General features: G+C 26.8%; 5 protein-coding genes across 9 annotated transcripts; 2 read left to right on the top strand and 3 right to left on the bottom strand.

The window, feature by feature from the left end:
* Positions 1-821: 821 nt before the first annotated feature.
* Positions 822-3,068, bottom strand: LOC100746452. Its single transcript, XM_012384396.3, has 4 exons — positions 2,996-3,068; positions 2,659-2,794; positions 1,774-2,084; positions 822-1,283 (listed from the first exon to the last, which is right to left on the bottom strand). The coding sequence occupies exons 2-4, from the start codon at positions 2,674-2,676 to the stop codon at positions 1,112-1,114; spliced, it is 501 nt and encodes a 166-aa protein (XP_012239819.1). The 5' UTR covers positions 2,677-2,794; positions 2,996-3,068; the 3' UTR covers positions 822-1,111.
* A 50-nt stretch (positions 3,069-3,118) lies between these two features.
* LOC100745855 (general odorant-binding protein 71) lies at positions 3,119-5,120 on the top strand. Of its 2 annotated transcripts, none has more exons than XM_012384391.3 (6): positions 3,119-3,333; positions 3,711-3,949; positions 4,258-4,462; positions 4,556-4,591; positions 4,677-4,868; positions 4,965-5,120. In XM_012384391.3, the coding sequence occupies exons 1-6, from the start codon at positions 3,271-3,273 to the stop codon at positions 4,986-4,988; spliced, it is 759 nt and encodes a 252-aa protein (XP_012239814.2). In that variant the 5' UTR covers positions 3,119-3,270; the 3' UTR covers positions 4,989-5,120. The 2 variants fall into 2 exon arrangements, with proteins under 2 accessions (XP_012239814.2, XP_012239815.1); XM_012384392.3 differs by having other exon boundaries at positions 4,246-4,462.
* Positions 5,121-5,427: 307 nt separating this feature from the next.
* On the bottom strand, positions 5,428-8,279 carry LOC100743588 (IST1 homolog). 2 transcript variants are annotated; one of them, XM_033320220.1, is made up of 6 exons: positions 7,814-8,279; positions 7,345-7,621; positions 7,101-7,256; positions 6,902-7,033; positions 6,781-6,834; positions 5,428-6,089 (listed from the first exon to the last, which is right to left on the bottom strand). In XM_033320220.1, the coding sequence occupies exons 1-6, from the start codon at positions 8,080-8,082 to the stop codon at positions 5,967-5,969; spliced, it is 1,011 nt and encodes a 336-aa protein (XP_033176111.1). In that variant the 5' UTR covers positions 8,083-8,279; the 3' UTR covers positions 5,428-5,966. The 2 variants fall into 2 exon arrangements, with proteins under 2 accessions (XP_033176111.1, XP_003488692.1); XM_003488644.4 differs by having other exon boundaries at positions 5,428-6,146; positions 7,814-8,277.
* Positions 8,280-9,074: 795 nt separating this feature from the next.
* On the top strand, positions 9,075-12,439 carry LOC100744534. The gene is made up of 11 exons (XM_024366942.2): positions 9,075-9,309; positions 9,933-10,071; positions 10,207-10,283; positions 10,456-10,628; positions 10,694-10,773; positions 10,886-11,125; positions 11,214-11,415; positions 11,533-11,785; positions 11,868-11,930; positions 12,029-12,174; positions 12,295-12,439. The coding sequence occupies exons 1-11, from the start codon at positions 9,167-9,169 to the stop codon at positions 12,411-12,413; spliced, it is 1,635 nt and encodes a 544-aa protein (XP_024222710.1). The 5' UTR covers positions 9,075-9,166; the 3' UTR covers positions 12,414-12,439.
* A 58-nt stretch (positions 12,440-12,497) lies between these two features.
* Positions 12,498-16,596, bottom strand: LOC100749879 (charged multivesicular body protein 1b). Of its 3 annotated transcripts, XR_001102200.3 has the most exons (6): positions 16,021-16,596; positions 15,156-15,476; positions 14,819-14,963; positions 14,597-14,740; positions 14,473-14,524; positions 12,498-14,398 (listed from the first exon to the last, which is right to left on the bottom strand). XR_001102200.3 is itself a non-coding variant. In XM_012384394.3 (5 exons), exons 1-4 carry the CDS (start codon positions 16,040-16,042, stop codon positions 14,629-14,631), a joined length of 600 nt encoding a protein of 199 aa, XP_012239817.1. In that variant the 5' UTR covers positions 16,043-16,595; the 3' UTR covers positions 12,498-14,398; positions 14,597-14,628. The 3 variants fall into 3 exon arrangements, 1 of the variants encoding a protein (XP_012239817.1); XR_002946492.2 differs by having other exon boundaries at positions 14,473-14,740; positions 16,021-16,593; XM_012384394.3 differs by lacking the exon at positions 14,473-14,524 and having other exon boundaries at positions 16,021-16,595.
* Between the last annotated feature and the right edge of the window lie 3,022 nt (positions 16,597-19,618).

Raw genomic sequence — 19,618 nt, 5'->3', positions numbered from 1 at the left:
TTTTTTGAATACAGATCTACATTGATTATAAGTAGGCAGTAAATATTTATGCAGATGTACATATATAATGTATTAAGATCTGTTAAATACATAAAAAAGATATGCAAAATAAAAAGGTACTTTTTCTTAAATCTCTATTGACAAAACAAATTTTGATATATATATTCTGTTTCTGTATCTATTTTTTATAAAAATATACATTTGCATGAATATCTGTAGTTTATTTATTAATATGGTGTTATTGTACATATATTCAGATCTTGTACTCAATACTAATACTAAAATATCTTTTTCCAATACTAGTATTGATTGATTAATTCCAGAATTAATTCCACATTACTAATCAAAATTAGTTATTGATGATCGAACAAGCGAGGATGTTAATATATTCAAAGTTCTGAAATAGTATTATTAATTTAATCCTATATTTAACTTTACCTAAAACCAGATATTAATGGCGAGGGTATTTCGTTAATATTGATGATTTAATGATTAATCCGAACGAGTATGAATTGGAAGATTTTTAGGTAATAGCAACATTGTTACATAGTTATTAATTAGACAACATGAATATTATAAAAAGTCCTTGAGAAAATTACTTTCGCAAATTCTGGAATTTGAAACTCAGTGACATTTAGAAAAATATACATTATATGTAAGTGTGTGTGTGCGCGCGCACGTGCATGCGCGTGTGTGTATATATACACACACACACATACATACATACATACATACATACATACGCATATAAATGAATATGGATATGTACCTTCTTAACAGTCTTCTCGCTAATAGCATATTTAAATCTGCGTTTAAATTTAGCTTTTACTTTTCATTGACGGCTGTTGTTTCTTTTTTTTTTTCTTTTTTAAGTATGCACTATTTACTTTTTCGAATCTACCATATTAAGAACAAACTTTATGTGGAAGACAGTCTATTTTTTCCAAATTTCATCTTTTATAATATCATTCATTGTTTCTATTCAATTAACTTTTAATAGAATGGTAATTTAGATTACTTAATATTTCATTTACTTTGATGCGTAGTAATGTACGAATTTTGAAATATTGAAATTTAATTTGAAATTTAAATAAAGAAGTATGATTTTTAATTAATTTTTTATCTTTCTTACATTACTTTCGTGATGTATTTCAGTATATCCTTCAAAAGGCTTAGCTACGTACTGAATCTTCCTTAATTTTCCTTGCGCATCATAATAACCATATTGTCCTTTTATCGTACCATCGCGATGCCTTTCTTCTAATCTGTATTGTCTATTCTTTCTGCAATAAATATATGGTATATTGTTAATTAAATACCTCTAAGCATATGTAATGTTTTCTAACGATGTATATGTATACCGAAAAAATTGGACGTTTATAATAAATAAATCTAGTTTTTATAAATGACAATTGGAATTTTTATTGTCTGGTAATTATGTTCTCCAATTCTGTTTTTAACTATTTGAAGTATATGTCAGTAATATAGGGAAAAAATTAATTTAATCTATCATACAGTACGTTTGATTTACTATACGCAAATGTCATTATTTCTCGAACTATTAATTTTCTAAATCGTTATTTACAGAAATGTCAACATTAATTAAATTTTTTAAACTTGCTATTTTACTATGTATTACAAGACCAATTTAACAATGCGTATAATTTTTCAACACAATAATTGTCTTAATCTACATACAAGTTACTATAGATAAATTAATTTTATTTAATTACATCACAAATAAAATTCAATTCTAAGACTTCAATTATTTACCCATTTCCAGTATCAAATCCAAAAAGGTACGTTTTTGGTCCTTCATGACCTTCTACTTGAAATTGTATTCGATCTGTATCTTCTGATAATTTCCAAGGATCTATATTTTCTTCCTTTCCTACTTTTATATATCTATTTATTACGTTTTTAGTTTCTTTGATTTTCTGCGCTTGTAATTCTTCGTTATCTTTTTTTATTATTGACTTCGAGTTGTGTTTGCTACTCGATGATAGTTGATCACCTTTATAAAATCGGTGATTGCTGGCCCATGGAATGTCAATTGCGACCGTAAGAACTGCATTCGTTAAAAGCTAAATAAATTGATGGAAAAGGTGAATAACAGAAACATCGAAAATAAATAGACTTTTTCAAATAAAACGAAATCTGTCATTAAGTTTTAATTTCTGCTTTCGGATATGTTTAATTGATCAATGAATTTAACTCTCATGTTAGAGAATTCATTTTCTAGTTGTTTCGCTTTCACGCGAACGTTCTTCTGGTCCATTGCTCTTTCACAATTGAATATCACGTTCTATTTATTTTTATTACTTTATCTTATTTTCTTTTATTTATTATCATTTTACTATATAAGTATCATTGAATAAAGAAGACTTAGGTAAAATTCATTCTACTATCACCATAATATTAATAACTTAGAATACTTAGAATACTTAGAATTTTCAATTCAAATTTAATTTAAAATAATTAATAATAATTAAATTTACTTGCTTATAATATACGATGTACGATTTATATACAAAATTTGTACGTATTGGCGATCATTTAAATGACTTTTTGTCATTTCTGAATCAAATTAGGCCATTAAAAATAAGCAAATGATTTGTTTAGTATGCAAATTTGAATAAATGAAAGATTTGTACTTACAAGAAATTTAATATGCATTTTGTATTTCCAAGCTAGAAGAACAACAGTTCTCTATCAAAATTCACAGTAGATTTCCTTGCAGTTTTTAGCCTTCAATCACTTTCATATATCCTCTCTCTTTTATCCCCCCCCCCCTCTACGATTACAATAGATATTATTGGATATCTTAAATAGCGGGAAATTATATTATTTCCGCTATTTAAAAATCGTTCTCTTTTAATGTAATATATACCACTGCATATTATTTTAAAATGTGTAAAAAATAAACGAATATCATTGTTATAAAACTAATTTGTGCTATTAATTATTTTTATTTAACGTTACGAAATACATTTACCTGATTGCGAAAAAGATTCTAACGCGATAACGAAAATCCTGATATTCGTTTCAATTACGTAGGTTACACAATTTACATTTGACCGGAAGTGAATAATTCAGGATACGTCATGTCACTGAAACGTCCACTGAACTCAAATTCTTTTCAAAGATAGAATGACACGCAATTATTATCATCACCTTTTTCCTGTTCATTTCGTTTATATATTTGACCGAAAGAGAACATGGTTTCAATAATTGTTTAGTTAAAACGGCGGAACGTTGCCAGTGTGTATCATGAAAAATTTTATTTCGTTTACTTTGTGCTGTATCCTTTTATTCTTTCTCCGTGAGGGAGTAGTAAGTTTTAAAAAATAATGAATTTATATATTTTATTATGTTATAGTTGTTATACAAATCTAGCGTATAAAATTTCTTGAATTTAAATGATTCAAAAAATAATATTTAGTGTCATTAAATTATTATAAATATTATAATATTGATAATAAGGAAGTAAATGGCAGGTATGCATGATATACATATGCCATGAATGCTGTTATGAAAAATATGTACATATAAGATAAATATGATAAATTATTCCAACTAATGTATAAATAAATCCTATCTATAGAAAATATGTATTTCTTTCAAAGTTTTACCTATCTCACTGATTCGAAGCAAAATATATACTTGTATAAATTTCCGCAATCTAATTACAGTTACAAATTTATTTTCAGTCTTTAAGATGTCGTTCCGGAAATCAACAAATAGACGTACATTTTCAAAAAGTGCTGAAAACTTGTAGGAACCGTTATACCGGTTCGAATACAGGTAATGGGGAAGATTCTACATCCACGGAAGACAAAAGTTCAGGAAGTGATTCTCGTTCCGAGGAAGAGGTATCTGATAACAACTTCTTTGACAAAAATGACAGTGGACCTTCATATAATCAATCCACGAACAATCAGAGATATAGGTAAAACTGGTATAATTATTTTGAGCAATAATAATATTTTAATAAGCGAAAATTATTAATTATTGGACCGTAGAAATGCATGTTTCTATAAAAAATAAATGAAGAAATGGGACTTACTCAAAAAATTTGTTTAGTCAATAAAATACCTTTTATATACATATACATATATTTTTTGCGTGCAGCTCTGCGTCACACTTTATAAATATTGTCAATTTTTTTAAACATCCTGTATATTCTACATATATATCTCTATTGCAATTACACATATATCTTAATTAAGTTATTCATGGCTACAGAAATTCTGACAGGAATAGTAATACGAATACTTACTCCTCCGACCGCTCGATTAAGGGAAATGTTAAAGATTTCCAAAATATAAAACATATTCGTAAAACCAACGGTCGAGATTCATGGAATTCTAGAGATTCGCGCAATAGGAAAAGTGATTTTAATAATGGAGAGATGAATGACGAGGACACACGTTTTAATAATAATACTGACCGGCAACAAGATGTAAGCATCACGAATTTAAGTTGAATACCTTATAATTATCTACAATATTTTATGTTAATCTGATAATTCTATGTATATTCTAATTTATTACAGTGTATAGTACAATGTTTTTTCAATGAATTAAACGCTGTAAGTACTATCATATTTGATTTAAGAATAGAAATAAACAATAATTATGTTATTTAAATAATTGTTACTACTTGCTGATTAATAGGTAGATCAAAAAGGATTTCCAGAAAAAGATTTAGTAATTCCATTGATGATTCAAAGTATTCAAGATCCAGAATTGAAAGACTTCGTTGAAGAATCAATTATCGAATGTTTTCGTTACCTTGAAGCGAATAAACGAGAAAAATGTGAATACTCACAAAATTTATTGACGTGTTTGGCTGAAAAAGGACAGCAGGTAAGTTTTAACCTTTTTTTTTGTACTTTGTATTGAATACTACGCCAGTTTCGTAAAAAATAATTTTTTAAAATAAATACGTTAATCCTGTTTCAGAAATGTGAGGATTGGGAAAATTAAAAAATGTAATGTCATTGTAGTTACTTAAAGAAAACGATACCGTATGTGGTAATAATATTGTATTTGTGTGTATCTATTTGCATATAAAACAGCAGGAGTATCAAGAAAAAATTTCTAAATATTTTACCACAATATCTATAAATATTAATTTTTTTGAATTATTATTTTATATACTTTTCTTTACAATGAGTTTCTTATCATTTTTTGAATTACAATACTGCGAAATAATATTATGAAAAATATTATCTTTAGAAAATAATGTAAGATTATACTGTTATACTTACATTTCAAACTGAAGCAATTAAAAAGTTTACTTATAATTGGTAATATATAAACTGTAATTATATATATATATATATATATATATATATCACACATATACATATATATATATACATGCACCTTTTTACAATATATACAAATGCTATTTGAAATTTTCTTTGTTTCCGTACCGTACTTTATTAATGATAATATTTTTGTATCGAATTGGAAAATTGATTTTTATTGTAGCAATATTGTAATTCATATCTATGAAATATCATAGCATTGCACAATATCACGTTAATGTGATCTATTTCTCTAAAGATAAAAGAAAATTATATTCGAAATAAATTCACTGTAGAATGTTTTTGATATTACACGTTTCTTTATATGATTTTCTTTCATAAATGTTGAATGCGTATTATATAAGAATCTAAACTTGGTGATTTCAATTATTTGAGAAGATTAAAGTGTTAAGCTATTTATGATATTGATGTAACGTTCGAAATTAAATCCATTTGTAACTTCTCGTTTTCTACTTCAGATGTATTGCAAATAATATTTTGCCAATACTATTATGTTTTGCAGTATTCAAAGTTACTTAAATTTTACAATATTGTATAATTAAACTATAGGAATTATTTTTAGTTATACCTACTGCACTATATTTTTGTTGTAATACAACATACATATTTGTAATATATCTTAAATAAGAAATTACTTTCTTTTTTTTAAATCTTCAAAGCGCTTCATTAAATCGTCAAAATCAATGTCTTCGCTAGTAGATGGATTATTTGAGGGTAAATCATTCTCCGATGGCACGGCGGGCAAATCTGGAAGCTGAAAATCATTCATCGGCATTTTCGATCGCGGTTGAGGTTTTGGTTTCTGGTCGGACTGTAATAAAAAATCATAAATAAACGTATTACGTAAATGTATAATAATTAATACAAAATACACAATATATAAACGTATATGTCTAAGTTTTCAAGTAATAATAATAAGTAATAATAACAAATAATCATTTTAACAAATATAATAATAAATAACAGCTCCTATAATTGAAAAATTGGAAGTAAACATAAAATATTAATAAACCTAATATAGCTGATCGTAAGGATAGTAAGAGGCAGAAATGTTGAAGAGGGAAATCGTTATTGGTCGGAATCGTTATTGGTAGGATAAGAAAAGCGGTGATACTTTGGATAAGAGTTTTGAAAGAAATAATATGGATACCAAACTAATTGCACTATAGTCAGTATAGGGTAGTGTGTGTGTATATTTATATATAATTTTTAATATTAAATTTAAAAGGGGATATGTGTGTTTGGGATGCAGACGAGTAGATGTGTTGGCGCTTTAAAAGTTATATGGAAATGAGTAGGTGTTAGACATACATAAGCCAAATCCTTTTTTCAGGCTATGAAGCCAAAAAACAAATAAATATATACTCATATATCTAACTATTCATAATATTATTAATTTTCATTTACATATTTAGTGAGTTTAATTATTTTTGTTTTAAAATTACCTGTTTATTTAAATCAGGTGGAAATGATGCATATGATGGAGGCAGATCATTTTCCTTAATAGATAAGAATTCATTAATCATCCAATAATTTAATTTATAGAATTTAAATTATATCACTCACAAGTTTGTCTCCATTTGAGTTATCTAAGGGAATGTTGTACAAAACATTATTTGGATTATAAGGAACATTTTGATCCTTACTTTCTAATGATCCTGGTGGAGTTACAAATCCTATAGGCCCTTTCTCAGAATTCTAAAAGGTGTAGTTTGGATAAAAAGTATAAATACAAAATAGCTACATAGTAAAAGAGATTACTTACAATTAGATTAGATGCAGGATTTGGTAATAGAGGAGCTTGAGGGAACCCAATAAATCCAACTGGCAGTGGTAAGCCTCCAGAAGCTGTGTCTAAATTGTTTCTTTCTGTGTTATTTCCAACATCTATCAATAAAGCATCTTGACCCTCTTGCATTATCTATGATATTGCAATTAAGATATTCATTCTCACAATAAAATTGGAATTATTATCATTATCAGTAGCAGTTTCATTTCATAATTTCTACCTGTGGATCTGGTTCGTATTCAACATCATAATTTTTCGCAATCTCTATAAGATACTTCTCTACAAGAAGCTTAGATGGTGATTGCACGCTCATTTTATGTTTCAACTTCTCAGATATAGTTTGTACTGCTTCTTCCCTACATGCTTCTGTGTATTGTTTCCCATATTTTGACATTAAGATATCAGCTATTATTTTAATTTCCTGAACATCAGTTTGTATTCTAGGAGCAGCCCAAATTATGGTAGAAATAGCTTCCGCTAAACCTTCATCTAAATTCCTATGACAATAAATATAATGATATTTAAAAATAATTATGTTATTAATGATTTTTATAACATTTTGCTAATAGAATGACGACTATTTTATTATAATTTCATATTACAATTTCATAATAAAGGTAATATTAAAAATTGAAACAATAAAATAGAATCGGGAAAGTAATGTTTAATCATTTGAATGACATACATACTTCATTTGTTGAATAAGTCCGAAACGTGCAAGCAAAAGATCACAATACATTTCGAGGAGTTCCATTGCTTCAACCATGTAATCTTCTCTGATAATGTGTTCAACCCGTATTTTTGCTCTTTCAACTTTACCTGCAGCGATGTAGTCAGCTATTTCTTTCCGTGCTTTCTGAGCAAGTTCCGTTTTCTTTTTCTCAAGCAACTTTAATCGATTAACTGCTAGCCGCAGATGCGTTTTTAATTTTGTATAATTCGGCCCACTCGAAAACATCTCTACTTGATCGTTCTTGTCACAAATGAAGAAAACTGATATAATCTTTCATGCTCCTACGTAGGAGTATAGTAGAGGTTATTCAAGAACTGATAGAAAGTGACAGCTCAGAGATATTAAATATATGATTGAAATGAGTTATATATGTTGCAAAATTTTCAATTATGACTTTTTTAATATTTATAATAAACTTATATAAAATGATAAAAGTATTTGTAACGAAACGAATAAACTTATATTGTAGTACATAAATAAAATTTGGTAATAAAGAATTTTTAAAGTAAAGAATACCTATCTACACATTACACATTCTCGTGAGTCACATACATGCCACTATTGTACTTGCGTAAAAGTAAAATAAAGCGCTATTTTCACATATTGTAACCTATATTAAATATACAATTAATGCTATAAATCCCATAAAAATCCCATAAAATAAATGATTAATAAACATTATTAATAGTTATATCTCTTAGTAACTAAATCTCTTAAATAAATGAATAAGTATTATTTTACATTACAATAAATATACCGTTTCAAATGTAATAAAATATTTTATCGTTTATAAAGTTTAAACTATATGTAATTAATTGTTTTCCCTATAAGGTTACAATACTTTCATCCCTACATATTCTTACATCATTTCACCGCGGGGTTCCGTACGAATGTAACATATTCTCTAAATATAAATACATATGTCGCGATATGTACAAGGCGTGTCAGTTTTTCTTGGCTAAACATTGTCACGATGTTCTATGCCATTCAATCATGATAACAGAATAATAGTTAATTTCGTACGTTTATTATAATTTTTTAGTACAGTTTCAAATGCCCTATTGTTTTCTTATTCATATCACACCGATAGAATATCCTGACAAAGTTTGGTCGGAGAAAACTGGATCATCCTGTATACATAATAACTGCACGCGCGATATTCGACTTCCTAGATGGAGGGCGCTTCAAAAAATCGATCGATCGATTGTTTAAGAATACACATTTCCGTTAAATTCTAGAAACAGAAATCGTTACCGTGACAATTCGCATTGCCACCTCCGAATTTCTATTCCAATTTGTCAGTTCTCCAATGTTTTATTCAACTGAACTTCTTTCTCTCAGAAGGAAAGGCAAATTAGCCAAATGCTGGTTAGCCGCAACCTTTAGTGAAAAGATGTTTAAGGAAACTTGCAGACCAATACTAATTAAGAAGATTAACATAGTCCTTACTTGGTAAAGTACTTTTTTATTCTTACGATCGCTTTCAACTAATTATTTTGTTTAATTTATTTGAGTTTCTTGTGGATATTCTTTTGTCTTATTGTTGCAATGATATTTTATTATTTCTGCACTTATTTATTAAATTAATTACGTTATATATACAATTACGATTACAATTTTAGCGAAGAAATTTTATCAACGATTGAAATGAGGAGTGGGAGAAATTATGGCAGATTTAGTCTCTATCTTTCTTCACAATTAATGTATGGTGCTGCGAAAATACTTCTTTACCAAACGAAATACTTTCAAGGTCATAAATCTTGAAATTAATATTTTATAATCTTTTTCGCAGTAATATAACAAGCATCTTTTATCTTTAAAAACATAAAAAAATTATTTTTTGTCTCTTTTTTTTATTGTAGATCATGTTTTCGCAATGAAGTGCACATTATTCAAAAAAAGGTAAAGATTTAAATTTTATGAAGCACTTAATTTCTTCAGAAATTCTAAAATTTCAGATTTGATTACTGATAGAGCACTTTATATTAGTTTTAATATTAATAACTCGGTAAATTGTTAATAAGGAAAGCGTTAATATTAATAAACGCGAAAATATTTCAAATATCTTTTCGTAGGCATGAAGAATTTAACGCGGTAATGGCGTTAGAATTACCGGATGTTCCTCCTATGGAAGATGTGTTCCGGAATTTAGAAATTCCACCAAATTCGCATTTAATTACAGAAGAACCATATACTTCCGTTATAGGACGTTTGGTAAAGAAAATTAAAAAAAAAGGACAAGCCCAACGCGGATTATTTATGATAATAAAATTTTATTTTGTGTTGTTATGTTATATATGATTTATATCGCGTTATTTAAATTTATAACATTATATTGTTCAAATGTAGATGCAAGATGAAATGTATTTCGGGATACTATCCGAACATGATATGGAACAATACTTAGCCAGACCAGAGCTATCCTTGTTAGTTTTACGTATTTTTGAAGTAATTTTATACTTTCTGATCCTAATACTTTAAATTTTAATAATTTTAAATATGATTCGTTTAAAATTATTAAAATTATTAGAATACAACGAATAGAACAATAGGTACATATTCTTGATATTTATAAAATTATTGCTATCCATTATTTAGAAACGAAATACGAAGATTTCCTTGGGATCAATCGGCAGAAATTCATGAGGAATCGGTGCAAGTTCCTTTTGTTGATGTTAACAGATTTGAGGTTGAGACAATCGAAACTGAAAGAGAAACACGAGTAGCATCCGCTGAAAATGATCAACACAAATCCTTTGTCGTTCCTAGAGGTGCATTAATTATTGTATTTTTATTTATAGATAAGTTAGTCCTTTTTACAAATATGATTTTTTAGGCTCGGATGTTAAAAAGTCTGCGAATTCTAGGAAAAGAACTTTAATATCTCCAACAGAAATTCCTGCGAAAAGAAGCAAGGTATGTTGTGTAATTTTTTCATATAACTTTTTGTATAACTAAATCGTATAACTTTTTTAGTGCCTTTCCGAACTATGTAATATAAATTTTATAGGAGAATTTCTATTTATAGATAAGTCCTGCAGAAGATTTACCACCTCCGCTTCCAATAGAACCACCACCACCACCGATAGACGAACCTCCATCTGCACCTGAATTACCATTTCAATTACAGCAAGGTTTATCAGTTCTTGAAAATATAGAATTAATTGAAGTAGTAAAGCCAAAAAAGACAAGAAAATGTTTCGATGAACGAACTCAACTGTCTGGTAGCGTCATGCGAAAATATATCAGAAATGTTTTCGTTCATACAGTGAGTGGTTTAATTGGTGTAATTTAATCATTGACTGAATATACGATTCAATTGTTTATAAACATGTTTATTTTTATTCATCTTTTAGAGACCTCTTTGGAGAGAAAGGTCTACGTCTATTTTACTACAAGGAACTGAATATCTAAGACAACCATCAACGAAAATTGCCGATATATCGTGGGGAAAAACATTAAATAAATTGTTCAGTAGTTGTCTTACGAAACCATTGGCGCAAACGGTTCAAAACGATTTTCAAGATGTTCTTGATTTTGAAATTGACCAGACAACAGGTAAATAACGTTTATTTCGATAAAATAGTAAAGAGATAAACAAACGTCAAAGTAAAAAATAAACAAAGTAAATAATAAAAAAAATAATAATAAATAAATACAATTTTAATTTTACAGCTGGAGAAACTATTCGTGTGGGCGCTTTAAGTAGACTACCGGATCAAACAGATGAATTATCATCAAGAAAGCTTATGTTTACTGCACCTGAAATTACTTATCAATCTAAAACATTAGAAAAAATCCTCCAAACAGAAAATCTCGTAGCAGGGGAAGAAGAAGAGCGTCCTGAAGAGCAAAGAAAAGAAACAAAGAAATTTGAAGAACCTCTAATTGAACTTCCTGAAATTACAGGTTTTGAAGAAAAAATTGGGTACAGTTTATTATTATTTAGTTAGTGTAAACGTTTAATTTTGCTATATATTATATACAATATACGTTTCTGAATTGTTTAGAGAAAGGACAATAACAGAAAAATCATCTGATGGGAGAAATGCAAAATCCAGTTCTTCCTCCGTGTCAGTTATTTTTGCTTCATACTGTTACAAATACATGAATCTAATACATATTACCAACATTAATTGAACATTTTATAAAAATTGTTTTCTTGTTGTAGTTCAAAGACACATTTAATCAAAAAAGAGTTATTAGCATTAATGGAAACTCATTGGAGTGAAAGGACATTCATAAAATTTCATGATGTAATTTCACCAGAGAGTTGTAATAAATTTGATGCTGCATCCACCTTTGTACAATGTTTAGGTAAATTTAAATTAATTAATCTAATTTCATTATCTTTTACTCTCTATTGTTATGTCTTCACTTAAATTTGAACGTACAGAAGATTCTCAATGATGATTGACATATATTTCAAATATTTAGAACTCCATGCAAAGAAAAGGATAATTCTGAAACAGGCTGAACCTTTTGATACAATTTGGATACAGAAATACCCTTATTATACTTCAGAAAGTGGTAACAGCACTGCTGCAGCATCATGATTAACTTTTCATAATTAACCGTATAAAAATATACTACTTATTAAAATATTTATTATACAAATTTATTTTTATCAAACAAATATATAATAAACTGCGTATCATATTATGTATTTAATATATGATACACATATAATACAAGCATTTATTGCTACAAATTGTTTTTAAAGTACAATCAATCTACTTGAATTATTCTGTCATATAGTATGTTTACAACATAAATACCATTGCAGTAATAAAGCTTTTCTTTGATAAATTGTCTTTATATAAAAGTATATTCTTTCTCATATCATAGAGAGTAGTACCTGCTATGTTTACAATATTGTGCAAAATTAATTATATTAATAATTATTATCAATAATTATTAATAATTATTAATAACAATTAATAGTGCTTTCTTTTTATTCTACAGAAATCTAATCTTATAATATAACAAATGAGTTTTGATTATATTAAAAGCTTATTTTGTTCATGGATATATAGCAAGTAAACTCTTTTTATTCAAGCAATTTGTGTTAAACATTCTAACGTGTTCATTATTTATAGGTACTTGTTACAGAGATAAGAAAGATATATAAGGTGTTTCAGGTGGAGTTTGCAATTAATTTCCATACTATAGTTCGTTTAAAAAAATGTTTCAAATAAAACTTACCTTATTTCGGAAGGGATGAGGGGTGATCATAAATCTTCTCTAGGTGGACGTGTTTCCGAGATTTTAAGGAGATCTTTGTTTTTTTTATACGGAACTGTATTTTTTTATTTAAGAAGGTGTGTAGCTCATTTCGTGACGAATTCATCGACTCATAATATGTTGGTACTCGAAGGTCATTCATTGCCTTTCAAAAACTTACTTTCTTCGAACGTTCTCAGGATTTGATTTACTGAAGTATTGCGTCGATTCAGATGGTAAACATGAATCAAAATTATACAAATGATGCGATTTATCGTTATTCGTATTTGTTTTTGTTTATTAATAACTATAATTTGCTACTAGACAGATATCCTCAGTTTGTATGATAGTTGCTTCGAATGAATCATTATTGCAAATAGTATTAAGGTGTACTTTCTTCCGGTAACGATTTAATTTACGACGGTTCATTATACGCAATAATAAACTCGCAATAAATTCGCAATAATTTCGCAATAAGATTGCCGATATGCCTCTAATTTTGGAAGAATGTGAGGAATTTGGAAGAATTAGTTCTGTCACTTTCGAGAAGGTGCAGGTATCATATAGAAATAGAGTAAATAATTGTACTGACTACAAAAGTCATCCTTTTGAATACATAAGAAACAATTTCTGGACGTTCAACAACAGTATGTTTTGAACGGCAATAAATGACCTTCAAACACCAATATATTATATTATATTATACAATCGATAAATTCATCCCGGAACGGGTTACATGCCTATCTAAATAAAAACATATAGTTCCGCATAAAAAAAACTTGAAATCTTGGAAGCACGTCCACTTAGAGAAGGTTTGTGATCACTGTAACATGCCTCCCTTCTTCCCAGGACAGGGTAAGTTCCATTTGAAACATTTTTTAAAACAAACTATAGTTTGGGAAATAATTGCATGCGTAACTTCAAATGGAACACTCTGTATAATCCCATTGGCTATAAATATATTTATATACTGCTATAATTTTGAAATCATTTTAAGCTATAATATTTCTCAATTACTTAATTATTATAATATTTTTCAATTGGTTTAATGGAATTCTGCAATTTTAAATAAATATGTACATTTACTGAACAATATATGTTTGTCTCATACAAATAACTGAGAAACCTAATGATAAACCTCAGGTGGGAGATTTTAGTTTTTTATATTATTACTACATAATTTTACTCGAAATAAATGAATAAGATTTAAGAAAAAGGTTTAACATCATGGACTGTACATAAAGAAAATGTCTCTATACGTTTTCTTTTAACCCTTTGTACACTGACCGTTACAAAATAAACCAGTCTCTGTATATGGCTAAAAAACAAAAAAGAAATTGAAATTTAAGTATGTGCAATTGTAGGCGCTTATAATGTCTAGTATGTAATTACCAAGCAATTATAGACAAGGATAGTATATGGTGATCATTTCCATTAAACTCTTATATGGCAGTCAAAAGGTTAATAAGTTAATGCAAATTATAGCAGATAAAGATATATCTTTCTCATTATGTACCTGTGATGTAACTAGATTTTACATCTGTATCACTATTCACGAAGTCTTGCTAACCGTTGTGTAAGTTCATCTTGTTCTTGACTGATAGTAGAGGTACCTATACTACCTAACTGTCCAGATGGCAATTCCATATTCAACTCCAAACTGAAAAAAATTATATAATAAATTTATGTTATAGGATTACATAATATTGTATAAAATAACTCTAAGGAAAGTAGTTACCCAGCTTCGTCTGCAACTTGTTGTAATAAAGAATCAACATCATTTTGTGGAACATTTGTTGTCGTAGTTTGAGACATAGCATTCTCCATGTATGAACTTTGTACATCCAAATCTTCAAACTGACTTTCAAACTTATCCATAAGACCTAACATTAAAGTTATAATATATTACAAACATTCATACACGATCTCAGAAATTTATGATTTATTCATTATTTTTCAGATATCATATAAAATCATGGTAAAAAATTAAATTCTGAAATATACATAATATGTATATTTCACAACAGTGTATACATATTACGCAAGAACATATACATATAAATATAAATATTTACCTGAAATTTTTTCTAAATTCATTGATTTCATTGCTGCATCCATGGCTTTAACTACTCCAGCCATTGACTGAGTAACTTTGCGTGTAGTCAAAGCAGTTTGTACTCTGCTAGCTACTGCATCAACTCTTGCACTCATCCGTAAATAATTAAGTGCCTGATTACGTTGGCGAATTGCATTTTCTGCATGAATTCGGGCGCCCTCCATATTACCTTTTTGAATGGCTTTTTTTATTTTTGCCTTTTCCACCTTTTCTTCTTTTTCGCATTTCTTGGAATTTCTCTCTAATTCCTTCACAGCAAATTTGAGATTGAATAAATTTCCTTAACATTAATTTAGAAAAATATTTTTGTCTTCATTCGAATACATTGTTAATAAAATTTCCTTAAATGTAAACACTACAAAACATAACATATATGGGAAAAATTACAACATAACCTTTAAAATATAATTTCATTTTAAACAAAATCCTGTAACATCCATTAAAATTATGTTTAACAGATTATTGTAATTTGCTTTTAAAACGTATATTATATTATAATGTATATTATAACGTATTATATAGAAATAAAATCGTTAATTAATAAATTAAGAAGAAAACCTATTATTTGACCTAATATTTGAAAATATTGAAAACCTAATATTTGAAAATTCTTTTAGAATGTCTTAGATACAAAATCAGTATGAAACAATTTTTTATAATTTAAGTACAATTGAAGAATTAATAAGAACTTTATAAAAATAGAGATTAGTTGCAAACATAATTCAGTAAAAGGAACATTCATCTGAATAAAATTAATAAAGAACACTTGAAACCAACAATTTGGAAAAATATGTAAAAACTGAAAAATTTTAATAAAAGGATACTTTCCATCTGGGAGACGGACATAATTGACTGTTCAGCCCCCGTTTTGATGAGATTTTAAAAATGAACGATAGGTTCAAACAATAGAATTACTTTGCTTCTGTCAGCAAAGATATAACAAGTGACAATATGCGTTGCTATTTAATGAAATCAACTGTCATTCAAATTTGAATTTACCTGACATGATAAATATTAATATTTAACAGGTATTGGTACTCTAACGATGATTAATTTTGATTATTTTGGTAGATATCTAAGTAAAAAGATTACTGTATGATTAATTATTACTATTCATTTGATAGATGACATAAATGAAAAATATATTTTCATAGATGGAAAAGTAGAATATATTTTTTAGAATATAAACTGCTACACCAACTGAGAACGCCTTAAACGCTCATTGACTATATAATATCAGAAAGGAAATTTCCTCTTTGGTAATAAGATCAGATAAAATCATGGATAAACTATAATATAGATATCGTATATGATATTTCGTCACACAATCTTGAAAAATATAATAATGATTGTAACTTATTCAACTGTATCAAATTTAACAAATATATTAACAAGTTGTATCAAATGTATCAAATTCATTAATGACTATCGACTACCTACCGGCGAATAGCTGGAGTATCACGTGACCAATTATGTTTACGTTCCTATTCTATGATTTGCCTGTAGACTTAATCGCGCTCATTACTCATGTCATGTGCTTATCTTTCCTAACTTAACTGATTAACTCGTTAGATAGAAAGTATTATGTTTATCATATATTTATACCTATTGTTTTCCACATGAGACTACAGATCAACTAGTTTAATTTAGTTTAATTTATTATTCTCCTTCAATACAGATCAAGTATTGTAGTAAATACATAAGTACTTATTACAAATGAAGTAATATGAAAAATAAATGAATAGGTTTCAATAATTAATAATTGGTTTTAATAAATAATAAGAAAATGTTCATGTTATACTTGCGAAACTTGTTTTTATTAAATTTGAAATGTATGTGTAACATCATACTGGATATACATTTAGTAAACATAGAATAATTCATTCTTGAAATATAATAGGATTTTAATGAAAAGCAAATAATTATATTGTGCTTTTATGTAAAAAGTTTAATAGGTTGTAATTATACACATTTTGTATATTTATAAGTAGTATGAATTAATGGAATGTGTTTTATAACGAAACAATTTAAAACTAATATAAAGATTTTCTTTAAAACAAAATGAAAAATTATGGTCAAATTAATGAAAAGGCACCATATGTTTTCATCTTCCAATATATCTCAAATTTGGAGAATAATACTTTCTATTTCTTATGTTTTTAAATTATAAAAATTGCAAATTGTTTCATATATAAATATATTCATATAATTTTTAAATATAAAATGTTTGCAATGTGTATGAAATAAGTGCTAGTAATAATGATGAGAAACGATTTTTAAGAAATAAAATATATGCTAAAAAATGTCTAGAAGCTTACTAGAAGACAAAAATAATTTATATGAAAATTCTATATTATACTAAAGTATTTTATGATTTAGATTACATTAATATTTCAAATATGATTGATTAACTATTTATGTAATATATGAAACATTTTTTTGTAAACATCAAATATCTAAAGAAATATTAATCTTCTATAAGAATGATATAGTATGTATGTGTGTGTGTGTGTGTGTGTATCTTTTTTTTTTTCATTGCGCATAAATTGCAATAATTGGATGGCTTTCTACGTTGCATTATATTGTTTCTTTATGTTTTAGAAACAGAATAAAACAATCATCTATCTTCATCCTTGGTCTATTTGTCCATTACACTCTATTCTTTTCTACCTTAATCTATCTTTAAAGCTGCAAGTTTGAGTATTCTATTTAAGTTAAGCGTAGTAGCTTGTTTATAGTAATGCAACAAAACTGAGAATCAAACACTTATCCTGTTACTTATATTTTTTATAAGTCTATTGAAGTTTTATGACACAGTTACATGTCTGCATATATTATTATATATTAAAACATACTTTATTCTAAACTTATATATAAATAATACTAATTTATGCATATTTTCAGTTATGAATTAAAATTTGCATTGATAGTGAATTTGTTTATTTCAAAATTTTATTTCAGTTATTCAATTATTTGAGTCTAAATATAATATTCATGATCAGTTACTGAAAAATATTTGATTTAGTATCCGATTCACGGTTTTATTGCGTTTTATTTTAAATCTGAATACACTGAATTCGTTGTTAATACACATATTTACAATGCAAAGTACATTCTGAAACGATACACGTCAGACGAAAATCTATTTTTCTAAAACTAATTTGTATAAGGATCCTACTGTAATCTACAAAAATACCTGTAACATGTCATAGGAAGTATTTCTGAACGAAAAATAAATTCGATTGTCTAGATAATAATCTCTCTTGCCATAAACTGTTGTATTATGATATATACGTATATACATAAATAATAATGTTCCATCTCGAAGTACAATATAATACTTCATATATAAAGAATTTCAAATTTATAAAGCCTTGGCTGTTTGCACCGTATTATATTAAGAATAGAAAACTAATATAAATCTTGATTTGGAATAAAATAATAAATTAGTTTTAAAGATAATATCAATTTTTTAGTAACAAGATCAAAGGGCTTGAGATGTTTATGACAAGGAATATATTACATTTTAAATAAAACATATAAGAAGATATAATTTTACAAATGAAAGATTTACACAGTTTCATATTTAGACAAATTCACATTGATTATATTATACACATATATTTTACTAATTGAACTTATATTAAAAAAAGAAATGCAAAAATTAATAAAAAATTGAACTTTATTATTAATAGACAAAATACAATTTTATTAATGTTCAGAAAGTTTTAATAATATGTTAATGTTAGTATAGAAATTTTGCAGTTATTTATAAAAATAACTTCTTTTTCTTAATATTTAGTATGCATAAGTTAAATTTGATTATCGTGAAAGAAATAAAAGGAACTAATATATCTAAATGATATATATTACTATGCGAACAAAGATAATATCAATGTAAAAATGTCTAAAATAAGATTCTAATTTCAGAATCTCTTACTCATCTCACATACCTTACAGAACACCCTGTTTTAAGAATATTTTGTAAACTGTAATATATAATTAGAAAATGAGAAATTCTTAATGCATGAAATGGAGAAATCTATTACAAATTTAATATAATAAATTAGTATGAGTGTATCTGTAATAATATCTTATGTTCAGGAATTCTTTCCATCTTTTATGCGTACTACTAATTATGTAAAAGAATTCGTTCTTTAAGAATTACTCATTTCCTAATTGCTTAGGATCTTATAAAACATTTAATAAGCGCTTTAATAATAATTTTATAAATGTACATCACTGATTAACTATTTCAATAAGCAACGTGATTAATTAGAGCAATCAAAAAATCATTCATGTAAAAAAAAAAAACTAAAGTATTGCTCTAGTTTACAAATATAAATCTTAATCGAAGTATGTTAAATATTCTGTTGAAAAATCAATTATTTAATTATTAATTCAATTAATTGATAAAATTGA

The sequence above is a fragment of the Bombus impatiens genome, unplaced genomic scaffold (genome assembly GCF_000188095.3).
Source record: "Bombus impatiens unplaced genomic scaffold, BIMP_2.2 scf_0259, whole genome shotgun sequence".
NCBI lineage: Eukaryota > Metazoa > Arthropoda > Insecta > Hymenoptera > Apidae > Bombus > Bombus impatiens.
The sequence above is the reverse complement of the archived record's forward strand: the minus strand, read 5'-3'. Positions and strand labels throughout refer to the sequence as shown.

Coding starts and splice junctions, on each gene's coding strand:
- LOC100743588 (XM_003488644.4), bottom strand. CDS start 8,082: ATGTTTTCGAGTGGGCCGAATTATACAAAATTAAAAACGCATCTGCGG. Junction 7,034..7,100: donor ATCCTGCATCTAATCTAATT/GTAAGTAATCTC, acceptor TACACCTTTTAG/AATTCTGAGAAAGGGCCTAT. Junction 6,147..6,780: donor CACCTGATTTAAATAAACAG/GTAATTTTAAAA, acceptor TTTTTATTACAG/TCCGACCAGAAACCAAAACC.
- LOC100744534 (XM_024366942.2), top strand. CDS start 9,167: ATGTTTTATTCAACTGAACTTCTTTCTCTCAGAAGGAAAGGCAAATTA. Junction 11,126..11,213: donor GAAATGTTTTCGTTCATACA/GTGAGTGGTTTA, acceptor TTCATCTTTTAG/AGACCTCTTTGGAGAGAAAG. Junction 11,786..11,867: donor GGTTTTGAAGAAAAAATTGG/GTACAGTTTATT, acceptor TGAATTGTTTAG/AGAAAGGACAATAACAGAAA.
- LOC100749879 (XM_012384394.3), bottom strand. CDS start 16,042: ATGTCCGTCTCCCAGATGGAAA. Junction 14,964..15,155: donor GAATTTAGAAAAAATTTCAG/GTAAATATTTAT, acceptor CTTTAATGTTAG/GTCTTATGGATAAGTTTGAA. Junction 14,741..14,818: donor CAAGTTGCAGACGAAGCTGG/GTAACTACTTTC, acceptor AATTTTTTTCAG/TTTGGAGTTGAATATGGAAT.
- LOC100746452 (XM_012384396.3), bottom strand. Junction 1,284..1,773: donor GGATTTGATACTGGAAATGG/GTAAATAATTGA, acceptor TATTTATTGCAG/AAAGAATAGACAATACAGAT.
- LOC100745855 (XM_012384392.3), top strand. CDS start 3,271: ATGAAAAATTTTATTTCGTTTACTTTGTGCTGTATCCTTTTATTCTTT. Junction 3,950..4,245: donor ACGAACAATCAGAGATATAG/GTAAAACTGGTA, acceptor TCATGGCTACAG/AAATTCTGACAGGAATAGTA. Junction 4,463..4,555: donor ATACTGACCGGCAACAAGAT/GTAAGCATCACG, acceptor AATTTATTACAG/TGTATAGTACAATGTTTTTT.